The 18,001-nt window shown below is 36.5% G+C and overlaps 1 protein-coding gene across 3 annotated transcripts in view; it reads left to right on the top strand.

The window, feature by feature from the left end:
* GOLGA4 (golgin A4) overlaps positions 1–18,001 on the top strand; it is a 213,595-nt gene that overhangs the window by 176,011 nt on the left and 19,583 nt on the right. For 2 of the 3 annotated variants that reach the window (XM_065627491.1, XM_065627488.1), the window contains 7 exons: positions 1,350–1,537; positions 2,566–2,649; positions 3,487–3,634; positions 9,708–9,886; positions 10,960–11,091; positions 12,117–12,272; positions 13,207–17,477. In XM_065627491.1, coding sequence (XP_065483563.1) covers positions 1,350–1,537; positions 2,566–2,649; positions 3,487–3,634; positions 9,708–9,886; positions 10,960–11,091; positions 12,117–12,272; positions 13,207–17,477 — 5,158 coding nt within the window. The remainder of the gene's footprint in view (positions 1–1,349; positions 1,538–2,565; positions 2,650–3,486; positions 3,635–9,707; positions 9,887–10,959; positions 11,092–12,116; positions 12,273–13,206; positions 17,478–18,001) is intronic. The other variant, XM_065627490.1, reaches the window with a different exon arrangement.

The following is an 18,001-nucleotide window of genomic DNA, read 5'->3' as shown; positions in this document are numbered from 1 at the left end:
TATAGCAAGGATATATTTTCTAGAAGGAGACAATTGTTTTGAAAACCGTGTGGCAGCTAGAGGACAGGATAAACTTTCTAAGATACTAAATTTTCGTAAGAATTGAAATATGATATGTCTTGCCTTTGTCAATAATGATGATGTTATTGCAACTTTTGCTTTTGTTGGTAGGAGTTGTTACCCTGTCTGGCCTAATATGATTAAGAGATTCTGTCCCTCATATAATAAGCAAGGACCTATCCCAGGACTTTAGAGAGGAGACCAGTTGGCAATCTATCTCTCTCTCTTTTTTTCCCCTCAGGGAAAAGTAAAAAAAAAAAAAAAAAAGCAAGCAAAGACCGATTTTTGATATTCATCCTATTGAATAATCTGAGCATTCCTCACATCAGGAGGTTATTGGAATTATGGAGTTATGGGACTCCCAGTATTATGTGTATTTAATTACTGAGCAAGGGACATTATAATCTTGATAATAGAATGGAAGTGTCATTCGTTGGTATCCTTCATAAAGGACAGGGTTCAGACAAAAGCGAAATAATCTTGAAATGATCTTTGTTCAGGATCTGCCATGATTTTTGTATGCTAGAATGAAGGGTTAGATCAGAGATTTTTCTCATCCAGCATGAAATCTTTTGTAGTGCTTAGGAAATAACGTGAGTATCCAGTCCCTAAGAATCAGCATTCAATATGTTTTCTGTGCTGGAATCTGCTTCTGGGCTATAGTGTATAAGACTTACGGTCACGAAGTGAACCTCTGAATTTGTCTGATCCTAGTTTCGTGCCAAGTACTCTTTAAGGGTCCAGAGCATCAGAGCAGAACACGCGGTAAAATATAACCCAGTGTGCTAGTTATACAGAGAGGAGCACAGCTCGGAAAGACACTAAACATGGCCTTTATGCTGCTGAATGTAGTATTGCTAACCTGAAGATTTAAGAATTAACATCATACCCAGCTCTGGAAAAGCAGGAATCTGTGTGCCTGGCACTTGAGAGATGTGATTTGCTTTGCTTCATGTTTTTTCTTGCTTGTGATTGTTCTGTTAGTACCAGCAAGCAGGTTTATAAATGGTGATGACTTTTTGATTGCATAGAAAAACTTGTTGAGTAATTGTTTTAGGAGCTTGTACAGTAATTGGGGGTTTTTAAATTAATTTGGGGCGAAAGACTGTATTTACTATTTTGTGTATGCGTAGCATGTTTCTGGCAGTTATAGTAGTCACTAGGAAGTTTTGCAGACTTTGCACAACTTTTTTTAGGGACGTGTGAGTCGCCCACAATGTGAATGATGAACGCAGATCTTCATTTTGGGAACGGTGTGCATGTGATAATGTTGGCATGTGTTCTTGTAGAGGGTAATGAAGATTCTGTTAAAACACTGGAAACTCTTAATCAGAGGGTGAAGCGCCAAGAGAACTTGCTTCAACGGTGTAAGGAGATGATTCGGTCACATAAGGAGCGCTGCGCGCAATTAACCAACGAGAAAGAGGCACTTCAAGAACAGTTAGACGAGAGGCTTCAGGAACTGGAGAAAATGAAGGTATGGAAAATGCTTTTAAATTTATAGGTAGCTACTAGAACACAGTAAGAATGCCAGTATTTCCAAAATCTATGAATAGAGCAGACCATTAAATAAATTGTCCCTTTGCTGCTTTGGAGTTAAAGGTGCAAACCGCACCTGAAATGAAGACATTGAGTAATTACTCAGAAAGCTGTAAAGAAGGGTATGAAACCTCACTATATGAATAACCATCAAAATGGTATCTGGAATAAAGTAGCTGTGGGGAGCTGGAGTGAGGAGAAGACTGTCCTAGCACAGAAGACAGGTGATAAAGCAAGAAAAGTGAGCTGGAGATAAACCTTTCAGACATAGTGGAAGAAGCACCAGTTATGTAAGTCAATAGAAAACACAGAAAGGCAGGACACAGGAGAGCACAATATAGTGAAGATAACATAAGTGCATTCCCAAAGCTAAATTAATATTTTGCTTAATTTTCCTTTTAAGGCTGTTAATGCTGAGTGTGGAGTAAAAGTAAGGTGGCTGATAGTAATGAAAACATGAAAACTTGATAAGTATAGCAGTATTCAGCTTCAGTTCTGGAGATCAGATTCTCTTCTCTGTCTTGGTCTCTGAGCACGAGCTCAGTTTGAAAGAGCTCTGAAAGACTTGACTATTTTAAGGACCTTTTCCAGAACAAGGCCAGTAATTAGAAGTTATCTCACATTGCTGAGATCCTCTTGTAAGCCAACATGCACGTGATAGAGCAGGTACTTTAGGCATGTTTCTTGCCCATTTTACTGCAGCAGCTCTGACATCCCTGAGAGAACTGTGGAGGCTGTAACAAAGCCTTCAGACATCTGAATTATTATGGAAGCCGTGAGGCAGCCTTAGAACTGGGAGATTTAAAAGTAATTTAGAGCTGCCTACTTTAATATCCCTGGATTCTGTTTGTGCTCTTCCTCCAAGGCATAGTGCAGAGTAAGAGCCAAACCTAAGCTGTTTGTCAGAAGAAGGTATTTTCTTAGAGGTGGCAGTGCTTTAAACTTGTGGTTGGGGTCTTGTTTTAGGACCTTCACATGGCTGAGAAGACAAAATTGATTACACAGCTGCGTGATGCAAAGAATTCGATTGAGCAGCTAGAACAAGACAAGGTAAACAAAAAAAAATTGCTTTAAACTATTCATAGTTTTGGAAGAAGATCATTTAAAACTGAAGATATCTGGCTTCTTGGTATTAGAAGCCATTCTCAGTTGTCTGATGTGGTTTGGTTCATGTTTTGATGAGCAAATAATTTAAGATACCTAAGAATTTTATTGTATAGGTACTTTAGGGTATTTACCTGTTAGATTATACTTAATACAGCAGGATGATCTTTTTTTTAGGATGAAACAATTATGCTGAATACACCCCTCAATGCCAGCTTAAAAAAAAAAATGCCCCCCAGCCACTAATGAAGATGAGACACAATGTAAATGAATCAAAAAATGACCAATGAAGAAAAAGTAACTGTAATTTCTTAGGAATATGAAGAGTTTCTCAGTTTTTTGTTCCTTAAAGGTTGTTTTTGGTTTTGTTTTTTCAATTTCAGTCTTGATACTTGGAGTAACTTCTGGTGGTGTAATAAGTAACATGATTAAAGCTCATTATATGTGCTTGTTCTCTAAGGAGAAGCACGCACACTACAATGCTTTTAGTTGTGGTTTGTTTACAGAATGCAAAGAAAAGTATCTTTACCAGAGGGAGGAAGTTTTCTGCTGGTCCTTAGTTGCTGGAGGAGTTCTTTTCACCTCTACCTAAATTTTGGCTACTCTTCAAAAAAATTCCTCTTCTTTTTGTTAGCATTTTCTGACATGGAAAAATACCATGATCTCTGGTCTTGTAGTAATAGACTAAAGTTTATTCCTGACAAGGATTGTGTCCTGGCTTGAAAATTGTTTTAGCTATGGTTTATTTGCTAGCTTTTTATCATAAATACCTTTTGTCCATAGGGCATGGTGATTGCAGAGACAAAGCGACAAATGCATGAAACATTGGAAATGAAGGAGGAGGAGATAGCCCAACTGCGTGCTCGGATCAAACAAATAACTACAAAAGGCGAGGAATTAAAAGAACAGAAAGAAAAATCTGAAAGAGCTGGTAAGAAATTCTAGAGATTATTAGCTTTCGCATTAAAACATGAGAAAGCTTCGGCATGGTCTCTTTGCACTCTTTCATCACTTGTTTGGAATGGATATTAAGAGATGCTAGTTTTCCTAATATTCTACATACCACCCCTTCTAGCGTCATTACTAACTTCACTTCTGGTTAGCAGAGTTTAGGGATGTTTTTGACTGGGTCGTCTCTGTTACCAATTCAACTGGAATTAGGAAGGAAACTGCTGAAGGGGAGCTGTACTTTCCTGTTTGTAGGAGAAAAGATTGGTAGAGTTTTGTGCTGGTAAAACTTTAGGAGGGAAACTTGCAACTGTCTATAAACTATTGTAATGTCACCAGTATTTTACATAGAAAACACAGTAGTGAATGTGTAAGAGTTTGGGAGGAAGTAGAAACAACAGGATGTGTTGCGACCAGAATAAGGAATCATAGTGGAAGCTTTTCTGATTTATTTTTAGTGAAACATCAGTGATGATTCCTTTAGCTTCAGGCTTGGAACCTAGTGGCTAGGTAACTAATGCTGTAGTTTGCTTTTGATGGAAATTAGGTAACATTAATTATGTGTGCTTGCAGTTCTCCTTTGGCTTGAAACTAAATTAAAAGGTCAATCTGCCCCATCTTTATTTTTAAACAGTAAAATTGGTTTGTGCTATATCTATGAAAATTGTTTTAGAATAATTTAGTTTGCTCTCATGGACACCTAGAGGAGTTCACTCTTTTGGCAGAAGCTCAGATGTGGTTAGTTTGCACAAAACATTAGGTATATTTTCTTTCTCTAAAAAGCAATGACTAGTTGAAACAAATCAGTTCATAGGGGTGTATTTTAAATCTGCGTAGATTTAGATCAGAACTTTCAATTTTAAAGATTAGTTTGGGTAGATCATTCTGCTGAAACACAGAATAGCAGCTTGAACGTACATCTTACGAAAATAGCAAACATTTTGATTAGGTACCCTCCTATCCTACCCTTTCAGGTTTCATGTGGTCTTTTAGCTCTCAAAGTTTGTATTTCAGAAGCCAGTCCTGCTAGAGTTGGATTTTATTCATTTCTTGGAGACTAGAAAGCTGAAGAATATTTTACTACTTCTGTAGATACAGAATTATTGTCATAGTTGTTTGAAACAGCATTTTTTTAAGAAGTAGAAACCTCTTAATTATGAACTAATATCTACATGCTCTGTTTAATACAGTGATTTCCTGGGGTTTGCGTAGCCAGAAGCTGAAAGTGGCTTAGAGATGATGCTCTGGATACCTGGAAAACTTAACTATTGTAGTGAGAAGTAATTTCACTTATGAATAATGTATCAAGTACACTGCACTTTTCTAGGGGGAGATTTGTGTGTTAAATATGCTTGCTTAAATAAAATTTTAAAATACTTTTGCTAACTTTATGGCGCATAAGCATCCACTTTACCTCTGAGTGCATTTATTTTTGTAGTCCCCTAAGCACACATATATAAATGTTGGAACCCTTGGCAAATTAGTTAATACTGCTTCTTCTAAGATAGGCAAAATTATAAGGTGACCTTTCTTAGGTTTTCCTTTTACTTCCTTGGCTTTATGCATTTAAAAAATGTGATGTACAATGGATGTGTAGTTCCATACAGTTGAACTAAATTGTTCAGGCATTTGAGAAAACCACCATCAATATAGGGAGAGCCGAAAATCACTTCTAGGTCATAACCTTTGAGTTGTACCAATTTTAAGAATTTGGCAGTTTCATGTATTTGAGGTGAACAAGTTTAAAGTTCTGTTCCTTGGATAGTAAATGTGAGATTATTTTAAATTCTAGACTTTTCTTTTTCTATATGATGATTTAGTGAAGAATTGACTTCATGGAATATTGTATTTGTAGAAACGTTAATTTTGTTCACGTTCTGGCCAAATAAGGAGAATCATAATACACTTTTACTTGGAATTTACTTTCATAGTGCATATTGTAAGCTAAAAAGTGGTATATTTTTCCATTCATGTTTTTAACTTACCTAGAGTTACATGTCTGGCTTTTTTCTTTATAATTTAGTGATTTTAGTGAAATGCTTTAGTGTTTGGTTTAAAATTAATGCATTTTTGTGTACTAAAACAGTAAAAAGATACATATGCTTATTTTGTGCATGTTGTGTAAACTGTAACTTGGTCTCCCCAGTTGAAGTTCATTTTTTTTGTAGTTAGAGGTACCTTATGTTGAAATCTCACAGAGCATTTTGTTTTTGTGCATCCACACATGCCAATAAGTGAATCATGGTGCCTTTCCCAAGCCTTGTATGAACAGGACTGGGGTAAGGGCTCTTCTTTCTTACATCACACATTGAGTGCTTGAACTGGGCTCTAAAAAGTAAATTCTGTGCTTCTCAGGCACTTTTACTTGAAGTAACTGCAACTGATTTTTTTCAATGTTTTGCAATATACATAGATTATTTACATTATACTTCAACAAAGCTATTTATAGTATTTGTACTTGTAAATTTACTTGTAAACTGAAGATTGTTCCTCCTGAGACTTTCTGACTTCTCAGGATGCTGATTATTGACTTATGTTCTGTACAGTAAACAATAATTTTAAAAGTCTGTAGAAAGCAAATTAATTTTGCTTTACTTTGCCATTTCTTTTGGAAGCTTAATTAACGTATGCTCTGCACCTTTCCAGAGAGAAACAAAAAGTTTGGGCTGTGCATTAAAAATCCTGCCTAGATAGACAAATCAACTATAGGAAGTGAATTCAGCTTTTGGTTCTCAAGCTTTTGACAAGATGCCCACTCTCAGCCTTTAGTAAGAAAACATGTAAATCCCTCCTTTGCCATCCTGTTTAGTGCTTTCTTCACAATTTTCAACAGTAGATGGCCCTAGAGTTGAAGATAACCCATCTGCAGCACTGGGACAGTAAGCAACTCTTTGCAGTGTGGACTGGTGTTACACTGGACAGGAGAGGCAAGGCGAAGGGAACCGAGACTGGTACTTTAGAGTAGGGTATGTAGAGTGGTCAACTCTCTAGCACACGCTTTATAAAAATCAGGTTTGCAACATTGCATTTCTTAAACTGCTCAGACTCATTTTGTGTAAATTATATACTGCAGAGGAAGGTTTCCGGCTTAACTGGCTTGGTCACATAAATGGGATTGTGCAAGACTCACCTGAGACTCTTTGTGTGCTTGTTACTGTTCCTGATTTACCGCTGTGCCTTTGCGATACTTCACTTAACCCAGTACCCCGGTTCAAAGATCTTCTCTCAACAGTAGCTCTGCTGGTCGGGGAAGAACACAGGCAGTGCCTTTACTCTTTGCATTCAGAATAGATGTATTTGGAAAAAATCACAGACTTTTATTCCAGGATTTTCTCCACATTGGAATTAAAATCTCTGTTAGATTAATAATGATAATTTAGACTATGTTTTGTCAACTTGATGATAGTGTAGCCCTCTGCTGGTTTGAAATGTGGTTGTCATGCTACACTAGAATTAACAACTGTGAATAAAAATGATCTGTTTTGCTTAAGTGCTGAAAGTGCCTGAGATGCATATAATTTAACTTTTAGAGAGAGCTAAGTGTGTTTCTGTGAAGTGCTGCTGCTTTGTGCTTTCATACCCCTTTGGCCTTTTATCCATCAGCTTTTGTCTAGCTTTTGCATCCTGCTTGCGATTACGGTGATGCACCTGTTGTACTGCATATCGCTCAGCTGTTACATATCTGTAGTCAATCCTAGTGTGAACCTGGATCTTCTCTTTGGCAGATTTGTGGGCTATGGCAAATGCATTCTCTTTCCTTTTCCAGAAGTAACAGGTTTCTTAATGAAAATAAAATATATGTTGCTCAGAACAAGAATCAGAAAACATGTATGGAAAAGTGAAATTAATCTTTTACTTGCAGGCTTTATTTTCAAGTTTGTAAAGATCTGTAGGTTTGGTTGTATTGTTCTGTTGTTGTTGGTTTTTTTTTTTAAGCCATTTACGATGCTGTGATACTGAAGGACTTGGCCAATTTTGCTGGCTGCGTGTGCTTTTGTTAGGGCTGAAAGGAGCATCAGGGAAGCCGGTGCCGTTCTCCGGACGCGCTTGCACAGGCTGCGTTCATAACCGAGTTGTGCCGGGGTGGCGTGGGGGCAGGACTTGAGTCCTGCAGGTCCCAGGTAGCAAATGCCCCTTTTGATGGGGACTGTCAGGAGCTGTGCTTGGAAAGTAAGGAGCTGTAAACCTCGTGCATGCTTGTCGTTATGTTTTAGACTGTTTTGCCATTTGAAATAAACTCTTAATTTTTTTTCTCTTAATTTTTTTGTCATGAGTTTTAGTATTTATTATTTAAGTAGAACCAGGAGTGAAAAAGTGGATACAATAATATGCTTTGGTATTGCCTGGGTCAATAAGAACCCTGTTTTGCCCTAAAACATGGTTGTTGCTGTGAGGAGTCAGAGAAAGTCCTCCTCAGAAAACAGAAGAAAATTCTGGAAAAGGTCAGAACTTGGGTGAATGCAATTTTAGGGAATTAAGTCGCTTGAAAACATATTTGCAGCATTGGCTCAAAAGTATAGATTATGGTTAAAAGCTTCAGTTTTTAATGTTATCAGAAGATGTGGAATGGAAATAATTATTCACTTCTCAAACTCATGCTTGAATGTAATTAAAGGTAGTATCAAAAAGACAAGGATTACAGGAATTGCTGTGAATGCCTGCTGAGTAACAGTGAATCAAGGAAACTAGAGATGTGTCTATTATGATTTTCTTTTTGTGACAGAACTAAGTGGAAGAAAGTTTAGCATACTAAATAACAGTTTAAAATTGTTTTTGTTCTCTCTGCTCCCAGAACAGTACTTAAGTAGTCCAGGGTATACTAGAATAATATACTTTAGGTTTTTTCTGCTCTGATAATTTACGGTCTCGAAATTGGCACTGTGATTTTGAATTTTACAGAGGTATTTTGCCAAAGTTCTTGTATGTAAAAAACTAACCATATAGTAGACTGTTCTGAGACTGAATTTTCCTTTTATATGCAGCAGGGGTGTTCCACATTCATGATCTGTCAGGAGAAATTTCACTAATACTTATCAGATTTTAGTCCTGTGTAATTCTCTATAAATTCTGCCATCAGTTTCAGCAAGGAACTCACTAGTATTTTTAATTGTTATTATTAACCAACTCACAACACAGGAATTTATTTGCTTTCTTTTTTTATCTAAATGATCATCTGTATAGTGAATAAAGTATGTGAGAATACTTCTTAGCATGGGAAGAAGCTGTGGAATTATTGCTTTCCATTTTTAAATTGTGTTTCAGCAGACTTATGCATCTTATGCAAATATAAATAAATTTTGTCACTGCAGTGTGTGTGTTCTTTTGAAACACCTTGTAGATATTCAGGTTTTTTGGGAGCAAACCTTAATATTTTTCTTACATTTTATTTTGCAAAGTTTGGAAGCACAGGACAGTCTTCGTAACACACAAGCATTTTTCCAGTGTCTCTGAATTGCATTGATAGTAGTTGACATTAAAAGTAAAAAGTGAAATAATTAAATTAGCAAAGCCATCGCTATGGACTCTACCAAACCCACAGTTTAAAGAGATTATCTGGGTTGTAGAGCTTGAAATGAACAACTCTTAGGTAAACAGACTGCCTGGTCTTATACTTCAGTGTCCTATTCAGGAGGAACTCTCTCATCATTCAGTATAAACTGACTTGCATAGCAGTCATTCCTGGTTTATGCTTGCGTCTGCTTGTTTTAGTGGAAGAACAACTTGTGAAGTGCCTTTTCTTCCTGCAACTTTTTTCTACTTCTTCAAAGTTATTCAGCACATATAGCCAGAAGAGGAGCCATAGTTTGTTTATATGGTTTGTATATTTTATAGTGATTATAGGGGAAGAAAGAGAAGCTATGGAATGCATTAGAAGACATTCACAGCTATTTGTCAGTTCTGTTTCCTTTCTGGATAATAAACCCATGTGAATTCTTGATGGATTCCTAAGTTCATTCTTCCGTTACTTGTATAATTTGCATTTACTGAGAACTCTGTTCTACTATGATGTGGCATAGATATTTCTCGGTTATCATATACTTTTTTTTTCTTTGCAGCTTTTGAGGAGCTTGAGAGGGCTCTGAGTGTTGCCCAAAAGACAGAGGAAGCCCGGAAAAAATTGCAGGCAGAAATGGATGAAAAAATCAAAGCAATAGAAAAGGCAAGTGAGGAAGAGAGGGTAAATCTTCAACGGGAGTTAACCAGAGTGAAACAAGAGGTGGTTGAGATTATGAAGGTAAAAGCTGAAACTCACTCTGTGTTATTGGCTTTTAATCGAATTATTCTGTTACAGTTAAACTATAGTTGTAAAATGCATTAGTATATCAGAACTTTGTTATACAATTTTTGCTATTTAATAAGTTCTATATAAATTAATTGCTGGGATTAAACATTTACTTAAGGGAAAATAGAAAACTCCCCATATAGACTTTCTTTGTCCCTAACAAGTTTAAAATCAGTATGTTAGAGGCATGTAAAAATGAACAGTATTGCTCTTTGTTTCACAGTATTTAATAAAATTAATTACTAAAATACACTTGAAACTTTAAAGGAAGTCAAGAAGAAGAAATTAATAGCACTCAGCTCACACATCTCCAACAGGATTTTAAAAGTACTTAATATTAAAACCTAATGATTATGCTAACACATTATGTGTAAATGTTTAAGGACTTGTTGCCAAATTGTTTGCTAGTTAAGAATCGCTAAAATTTGCTTCATCTGGCGTATTCAGGTAGGAATTTCAGGAGTAGTGCACATGCCTTGCAAAGCTGTAGATGTGAACACTCTTAAATTGCAGTTCTTGTGTTGACATTTGTTATAATATTATTTTTTCTAAGAAAATACACTGATGCTTTAGGGGGATGACTAACTTGCATTACATTATTCTTAAATGAAGTATGTAGGTTGTAGGTAGCTGTCTACATGGAAAAATACCACCTAACATTCTGGCTCATGAAATAACATGAGTACAGGAAAAGCTACAGACAGAAGTACTTTTCCAATTTATTATCACATTTGAACTGAAACTGAAAGCACTAAGTTCACCTTGGCAGAAGAGTCTTTAGAAAATGTGGCGTTCCTTTTAGTAGAACCCTGAAAGACTTGAGAAGGAAGATGGATAACTTCAGGCTTGAAAATAAGAGCTGTCAGGGCTTAATATTAAGTGCTCCAGGTGATTGTTACTTATTCAAAGGAGGCAAGGAGATGGTTCTGGTTTTCTCTCTCTGTTGCACTGCTTTTCGTATTAAGAAATAAAGTGTTTTACTATTTAATATCTTGAAATTATTTTTTTCTGACTTTGATTCACAGAAGTCTTCAGAGGAGCGTGTTGCCGAACTAGAAAAATGCCATAAAAAAGAAATGGCTACCAAAGATCAGGAGCTAAATGAGAGATTACAGGCCCAAGAAAAGGAGTTCCAGGAGAAAATGAAGGCAGCTCTTGTAAGTATCTCTAAAACATGTAGAAAAACAATTCTCTAAGTGTGAGGTGGGACTAGAAGTCTTAATCTGACCTTGTACTGCAATGAGAGTCCTTTTGCGCTCAAAGATATGAGTGTCCTCCAAAAGTCAAAGAGCTCAGAAATTTCAGCCATTTAAAGGCTGAGAAGATCTGCAAAGTCTGCAAAGATCCAGACTGAATAATGATAATTAATCACTATCACTGCTCACCAACAGCTGCATCTTGTGGGAAAGCCTTCTTTTTGTGAAAACTCCTTTTGTTAAGATTTTTTTTTTTACATTTAATTTCTTCCTCTGCATCATTGGTGATTAGCCACAGCAACTAGAGTAAAAGAGGTACTAAGATTGAGGCTGTTATTTGAAAAGTGTTGGTATCATGATGTCTGATTGTGTTGTCTTATGTGAACAGGGTTAACTATTGATAGTGTTTGACCTCAGAAAATAATTTTCTTCTAGGTCAGGCTGGGAGGAATCATTTGTATTCTTTGCTCTTTTTCATAAACTGTAATCTACTTTAGAACATCACATAATTTTACCTAACAAATATTAGATTCACTTTTGTGCATGGTTTGTGACCAGGACTGAGGGAGTTTGCCAGTCCCTTCCTGATTATATTTTTTCTACCTGTTTCTCAGGTTACTTTTTTTAATTATAAGGAATAGAAGCTTAAAAATGCATTAACAGTGGAATCAAGTGACGACAGACCTTTATTCCTCTAAGGTGTTGCTCTGAATTAATCATGGTAAACAAACCAAAATGAAAGACTGCATTATGTTTTTCATACAAAGGGAAGTAAAGACAAATGATTCCCAAGAAGAGAAAATTGAAATGATTTATAGCAATTTTATTTTCATACATGAAGTACAAACTGTGTGTGTATGGAGAAGATGCAGGTGACTAATGTATGAATCCTCTTAACTGGTTTGTAAATATCCTATTACGCTGTTTTTGAAGGTATGATGGACTATATTTATAGTTTATTGTTTTAATCATAATTTTTGATACAGGAAAAAAATCAGAGTGAGTGTTTAAAAACCCTGGAAGAAAAAGAGCAGCAAGAATCTCTAGCCTTAGAAGAATTAGAACTGCAGAAGAAAGCGATCCAGTCAGAGTGTGACAAGAAAGTTCAGAAGATGCATCAAGAAGTAGAGACTTTTAGAACTGTGAGTAAAGATTCCAGAAGGGTAAAGGTTTATGAGAATTCCTTTCAGTATATATTTAACTGTAACAGGTTTACAAATACTGTGGATTTATTGTGAGTGGGTCGTTTTAATCTCACAATGCTTCTTGTAGGAATTTAATGTATTGCCATGGTATGCTGCAGCCCCTATTTTTTTACAAGATTAAATGGCAAAATATAGAAATACAAGAAATACATTAACTTTATATCATTTCATAGGATATGAATTTCTATCTGTCTACATCATTTTTGTGTATGTTATACAGGAGAGTTAAACTTTAAATTGTTTAACTTCTGGGTACTGCTACCATACAGACACTTATAAGGACACTTGAGTAAGTAAAAAAATTTGCTTAAATTTTTGAAGTGTCCTTTGCTTTATGTAACAGGTAAGATTGTATTATCTGCTAATGCAAGTTTATACATTACTCCACCACTTCACAAATATTAGTTTGGAAGATTCAACTACAGAAGCACTTTAACTTTACAGCAGCATTTCCATGAGAGGTGGAATTTAGATAAATCGGTAGATATGTGCAAAGCTCCGTAATACTTGTGTAGACCCCCAATGTCTTTCATCTTGCATATTGGTATTTTAGCTTGATAAGAAAATGTGAACATATCTCTCATAAATATAATATAGATTGTTTTATTTGAATTAATTCTTTCCAAGTTTTTATTGTATCTATTTTTACTGCAGTGAAATTGAGAAAATGTTATTAAATAACTAACTCACCATAACGGAAGCAAAGTTGAGAAACTAGATGAATGAAAGTTTTATATAAAAAGTTAATATTCACTAAAAATAATGGAATAAATTAGTTGTGGTCTTGTGAGCCTGGTGAGATTTTTAAAAATTTGATCAATTTGTTACCTTTTGAATATTCATATACTTTTAAAACTATATTCTCTGACAGAGGATTCTTGAACTGGAAAGCACTCTTGCAAAGTATTCACAAGATGACAGAAAGTCATCAGAGGAATTAAGTACTCTGATGGAGTCTGAAAAAAAGCAGCACAATAAGGAAATCAATGATATAGTTGAAAAACACAAGAAAGAATTGGAGAACATGAAACAGCAGCAGGAGAAGCTTTGGACAGAAAAACTTCAACTCTTAAAGCAACAACAAGTAACTGAAATAGAAAAACTGAGAGAGAAACAAGAACAAGAGATAGACACAATTTTGAAAGAGAAAGAAACGGTTTTCCGTGCACACATAGAAGAGATGAATGAAAAAACATTAGAAAAACTTGATGTGAAACAAACAGAATTAGAAGCGCTGTCTTCTGAGCTATCAGAAGCACTAAAAATACGTCATGATTTAGAACAAGAGATCTCAGAATTGAATAGTAAAGTGTGTGAAGCAAAGCAAGAATTGGTAGAAGAGAGGAAACGGCACAATGAAGAGGTCGAACTGATGTTAAAAGAGCACGAAATGTCTATTCAAGGTGTTGAGAAGGTACTCAAAGAGGAACTCAACAAACTCAAGCAGTCATTGGAGGAAAAAGACAGACATCTGGAGGAACTAAAGGCACATGAACAGAACCTAAAAGAATCTGCAGAAAGATCTAAAGCTGAACTTGTCCAAGTGTCTGCAAAGCTAGAGGAGCTTTCAGAGTCTCATCGGAGCACTTCTAATGAGCAGGCAAAGATTTATGAAGAGGAATTAGCAAAGCTGCAGCCAAAGCTGACAGATCTGGAAGGTGAAAAATTGCAACTTAGTGAGCAGCTTGAAAGAACTGAATCCCAGCTGAATGAAGTTAAGAATGAGTTAGAGTCGTACGTTTCTCAGGTGCATGACTTGAAGCAGCGTTTACAAGAGCAAAGCAGTGAAAATGCACAAAAAGTAACCTCTCTAACACAACAATATGAATGTCAACTGAAGGATCTACAAAGAGAGGCTGATGAGACAAAGAGAAGTCTAACTGAGAAGGAAAATGAAATTGAAGATGTGAAGAAGTTACAGAACAAGCAAGTGGAAGAGCTTACACAGAAACTGTTAGCTGCAGAGGAGAGAATTAGTGCTTTACAAGGAGAACATGAGAGTAAACTGAAACGTCAGGAGAACAAAATGGAGAAAATTAAACAGAAATCAAAAGATATGCAGGAAACTTTCAAAAAGAAACTTGCTGAGCAGGAAGCTAAACTGAAGAAAGAACTTGAAAACAAGCAGTTGGAGTTCAGTCAGAAAGAGAGCGAATTCAATGCTAAAATGTTGGAAATGGCACATGCCAGCTCAGCCGGAATCAGTGATGCTGTGTCGAAACTGGAATCTAATCAGAAAGAGCAACTGGAGAGCCTTGCTGAGGCTCATAGGAGGGAGTTAGAAGAAGTTACCCAGAGCTGGGAAAAGAAACTCAATCAGCAGGTTGAAGAGCTCCAGGAAAAACATGAAATGGAACTCCAAGAGAAAGAGCAGGAGGTTGGAGACCTGAAACAGAAACTTGCCACCTTCAGTGCGGAGAATGAGAGCTCCAGAACAGAAATAACCCGACTGAAGGAAGAACAGGTGAAAAGAGAGGAGTTCCTGAAGGAATTGGAGGAACAACTAAGGCAGTCAGTGGATAAGGTGAATGCTTTGTCAGATAAGGAAAGTGACCTGAAAACACAGTTGAAAAAACTGGAAAGTGATCTTAATCAGTCCCTGAAGGAGCAGTCAGGACTTCAGGAACAGCTCAGTAAACAGAAAGCAGTTGAAGAAATGGACAAAGCCAAAATTACCGAGCTGGCTGATACACTGAAAACACTTGAAGAAAAACTCCAAACTGTGCAGTCTTCTCAGTCTAAAGATCATGAAAATTATGAGAAAAAAATAGAGGCAATTCAGCTAAAAGAAACTGAGCTTAAAAGGTGGTCAGAGGAACTTGCAGCCCAGTTAGATGCTTGTTGGAAGAATGTCGAAGCCTCATTGCAAACAAAAAGCAATGAATTAATTGAAAAATGTAGTGAAAAAATTGGCATAGTAACTTGCAAAATTGCAGATTGCGAGCGTCTAACTGCAAAAGTTAAAGAAGCAGTATTAATTAAAACAAGTAAGGTTCCTGAACTAGAAGCTCAACTTAGAGAAGTAACAGAGCATCATTTTGCTGCAAGTACTTCTTTGCAAAAGTCAATGGAACAGCTGCAAGAGAAGGACAACTTAATTATGTCTATGAGAGCTGACATAGAAGGACTTGTAACAGAAAAGGAACGATTGCAAAAAGAGGGAGGGCATCAGCAGCAAGCAGCGTCAGAAAAAGAAACTTGCATAACACAGCTGAGGAAAGAGTTATCTGAAAATATCAATGCTGTCACGTCAATGAGGGAGGAACTCCAGGAAAAAGAATCTGAGATCTCTGCTCTCAACAAAACAATTAATGACCTTAGTGTTAGACTTGAAAGCATGATAACGGAGAAGGAAGCAGCCATGTCTCTGTTAAGCAAGCAACATCAAGAGGATCAGTTGCAGTTGTTAAACCAGGTACGGGAGTTATCGTCCAGAGTTGAGACGCTGAGTCAAGAAAAAGCATCAGCTCTTGAACAGGTAGATCGTTGCACTGCCAAGCTGTCAGAGTGGAAGACAAAAGCACAAACTAGGTTTACACAAAATCATGACACTATTAAAGATTTGCAGGGCAAACTTGAATTAAGCAATATTGAAGCCAACAAAAAAGATGAAGAGCTAAATAACCTGAAGGAGCAGCTGGCTGAACAAAGCAAGAATCTCGATAGTTTAAAAAGTGAATTGGAAGAAAAGCAAAACAGGAGGGAAAAGCAAGAAGGTGAGTTAACTGCAAAGTTAAAAAAACAAGCAGAAAGAATCGCAGAACTAGAAGAACACATTGCTCAGAAAACTTCAGAAAATGATTCCTTGATGGAGGAACTTAGAAAGTATAATGAACAAAAAGACACAGAGCAAAAAGAGATAGCTTGGCAACTCCAGCAGGCAGAGAAGGTGGCTTTTGAAAAGGACAATAGATTTAAGGAGGCTGAAGAAAAAGTACTTAATTTTGAGAAGCAAATAGGTTCGCTGAAAGCTGAAATTGAAGCAAAAGAGAGGGAATTCAATCAAATGAAGTCAGCGATACTTAAAAGCAAAGAGGAAGAACTGAAAGAATTAGAAGAGAGACTGAATGCAGAGAACAGCACTAAGCTGGCAGATCTGAAAAAGAAGGCAGAGCAAAAAATCAGTTCTATTAAAAAGCAATTGTTGAGTCAGATGGAAGGAAAGGAACAGCAGTTTAAGCAAGATAGAGAAAATCAATTGAGAGACTTGGAACAAAAACTGCAGGAGAGGGAGGCCAAAATTGAGTCCTTAGAAGAAAAAATAAAGTCAACAAGAAATTCCACAGAATTAGAAATGCTGCAAAGAGTAGAGAGTATTAAAGCTTCTGTAGAACAAGAAAAAAATGATGCACTTGAGAGTGTCCGGCAGACATACGAAGAGAAAATGCATGTGCTACAGAAGGGCTTAACGGAAAAAGATGAATTGTTACAGAAGTATGAAAAGGAACAACAACAGAGTAATAACTCTCATCTAGAACTGCAAAAAACCCAGGAAGAACTCCTTAAAAAACTAGAATGTATTGAGAAGAGCCGTCAGGAGGAGCAGAGTAGGACTGAAAGCCTCAGGAAGGAACTCGAGGAGCAAACCAAAAAATACTCCTTGTTAGCAGGTGAACATGCTCGTTGTGGTGGTGATTTAGCAAGCAGTAGGGAAGAATTAAAAGCTAAAGAACAAAAACATCTTGATATGCAGAATGTAATTGGAGATTTCCAGAAAAAATTGCAGGAAAAGGAGGCAGTCAGTCAGTCTTTAGAACAGAAGATAAAAGAGTTGGAAAATAGTCTAGTGAAGGAAAATGAAGTGCATAAGATTGAGATGGAAAATATGAGTTCAAGATACGAAGAAAAGCTAAAAATTTTACAGCAACGGTTGGATGAAAGAAGTGACTGTCTGAAAGCTTTTGAGGAAAATGCTGAAGAAAACGCTAAATCTGGTTTGGAGCTGCAGAAGTTATTGGGTGATATGCAGAACCAGCAGAAGGACTTGCAGACGAAACTGGAAGAGACTGAAAGGGAGAAACAGAAACTACGCAAAGAAGTGAATAATCTTCAAAAAGACTTACGTGCTCTGCGAAAAGAACATCAGCAGGAGCTTGACATAGTAAAGAAGGAGTCCTTAGAAGAAATGGAGGAGAAAATCCGGTAAATTATTTGTTCCTGGTCTTGTTACCATTTCTTTGCTTTATCTTTAACCACTAAAACTTCAAGAATACTTTTTTAAAGGTCAATTTGTAACAATGAAATAATGACTGGTATTATTCTGTGATTTTTTCTAAATAGAGAAACAGCAAGAGAAGAGTTACTTGAAAGTAGCACTTCATGAACATATAAAGCACTGTTTGAGTCATCAGTTTAAAAGGTGGTTTGTCTTTTGGCAAAGTAATACCACTTTTGAATTGTTTTAGTGATGATCATTTTCAGTATTGCCAGAACATAAAATATAGTTCTATTTTCCTCAAACAGGAAACAAACGTAATTGAAACAAAGTTTATTAAAACTTAGTACTGAGATCTTTGTGTTCCAATGATATCAAGGATTGTTCATATGTGCTGCACAAAAATGTGGTACTACTCGGCTCTAACAGCCTCTCTAGCAAGGAATTCCCTAAAAATTCTGCTTTGATGTGGCACATACGTTACGTCCAGTTCTTCATCTCCCTCAGCTAA

Source organism: Caloenas nicobarica, chromosome 2 (assembly GCF_036013445.1).
Source record: "Caloenas nicobarica isolate bCalNic1 chromosome 2, bCalNic1.hap1, whole genome shotgun sequence".
Lineage (NCBI taxonomy): Eukaryota > Metazoa > Chordata > Aves > Columbiformes > Columbidae > Caloenas > Caloenas nicobarica.
The sequence above is the reverse complement of the archived record's forward strand: the minus strand, read 5'-3'. Positions and strand labels throughout refer to the sequence as shown.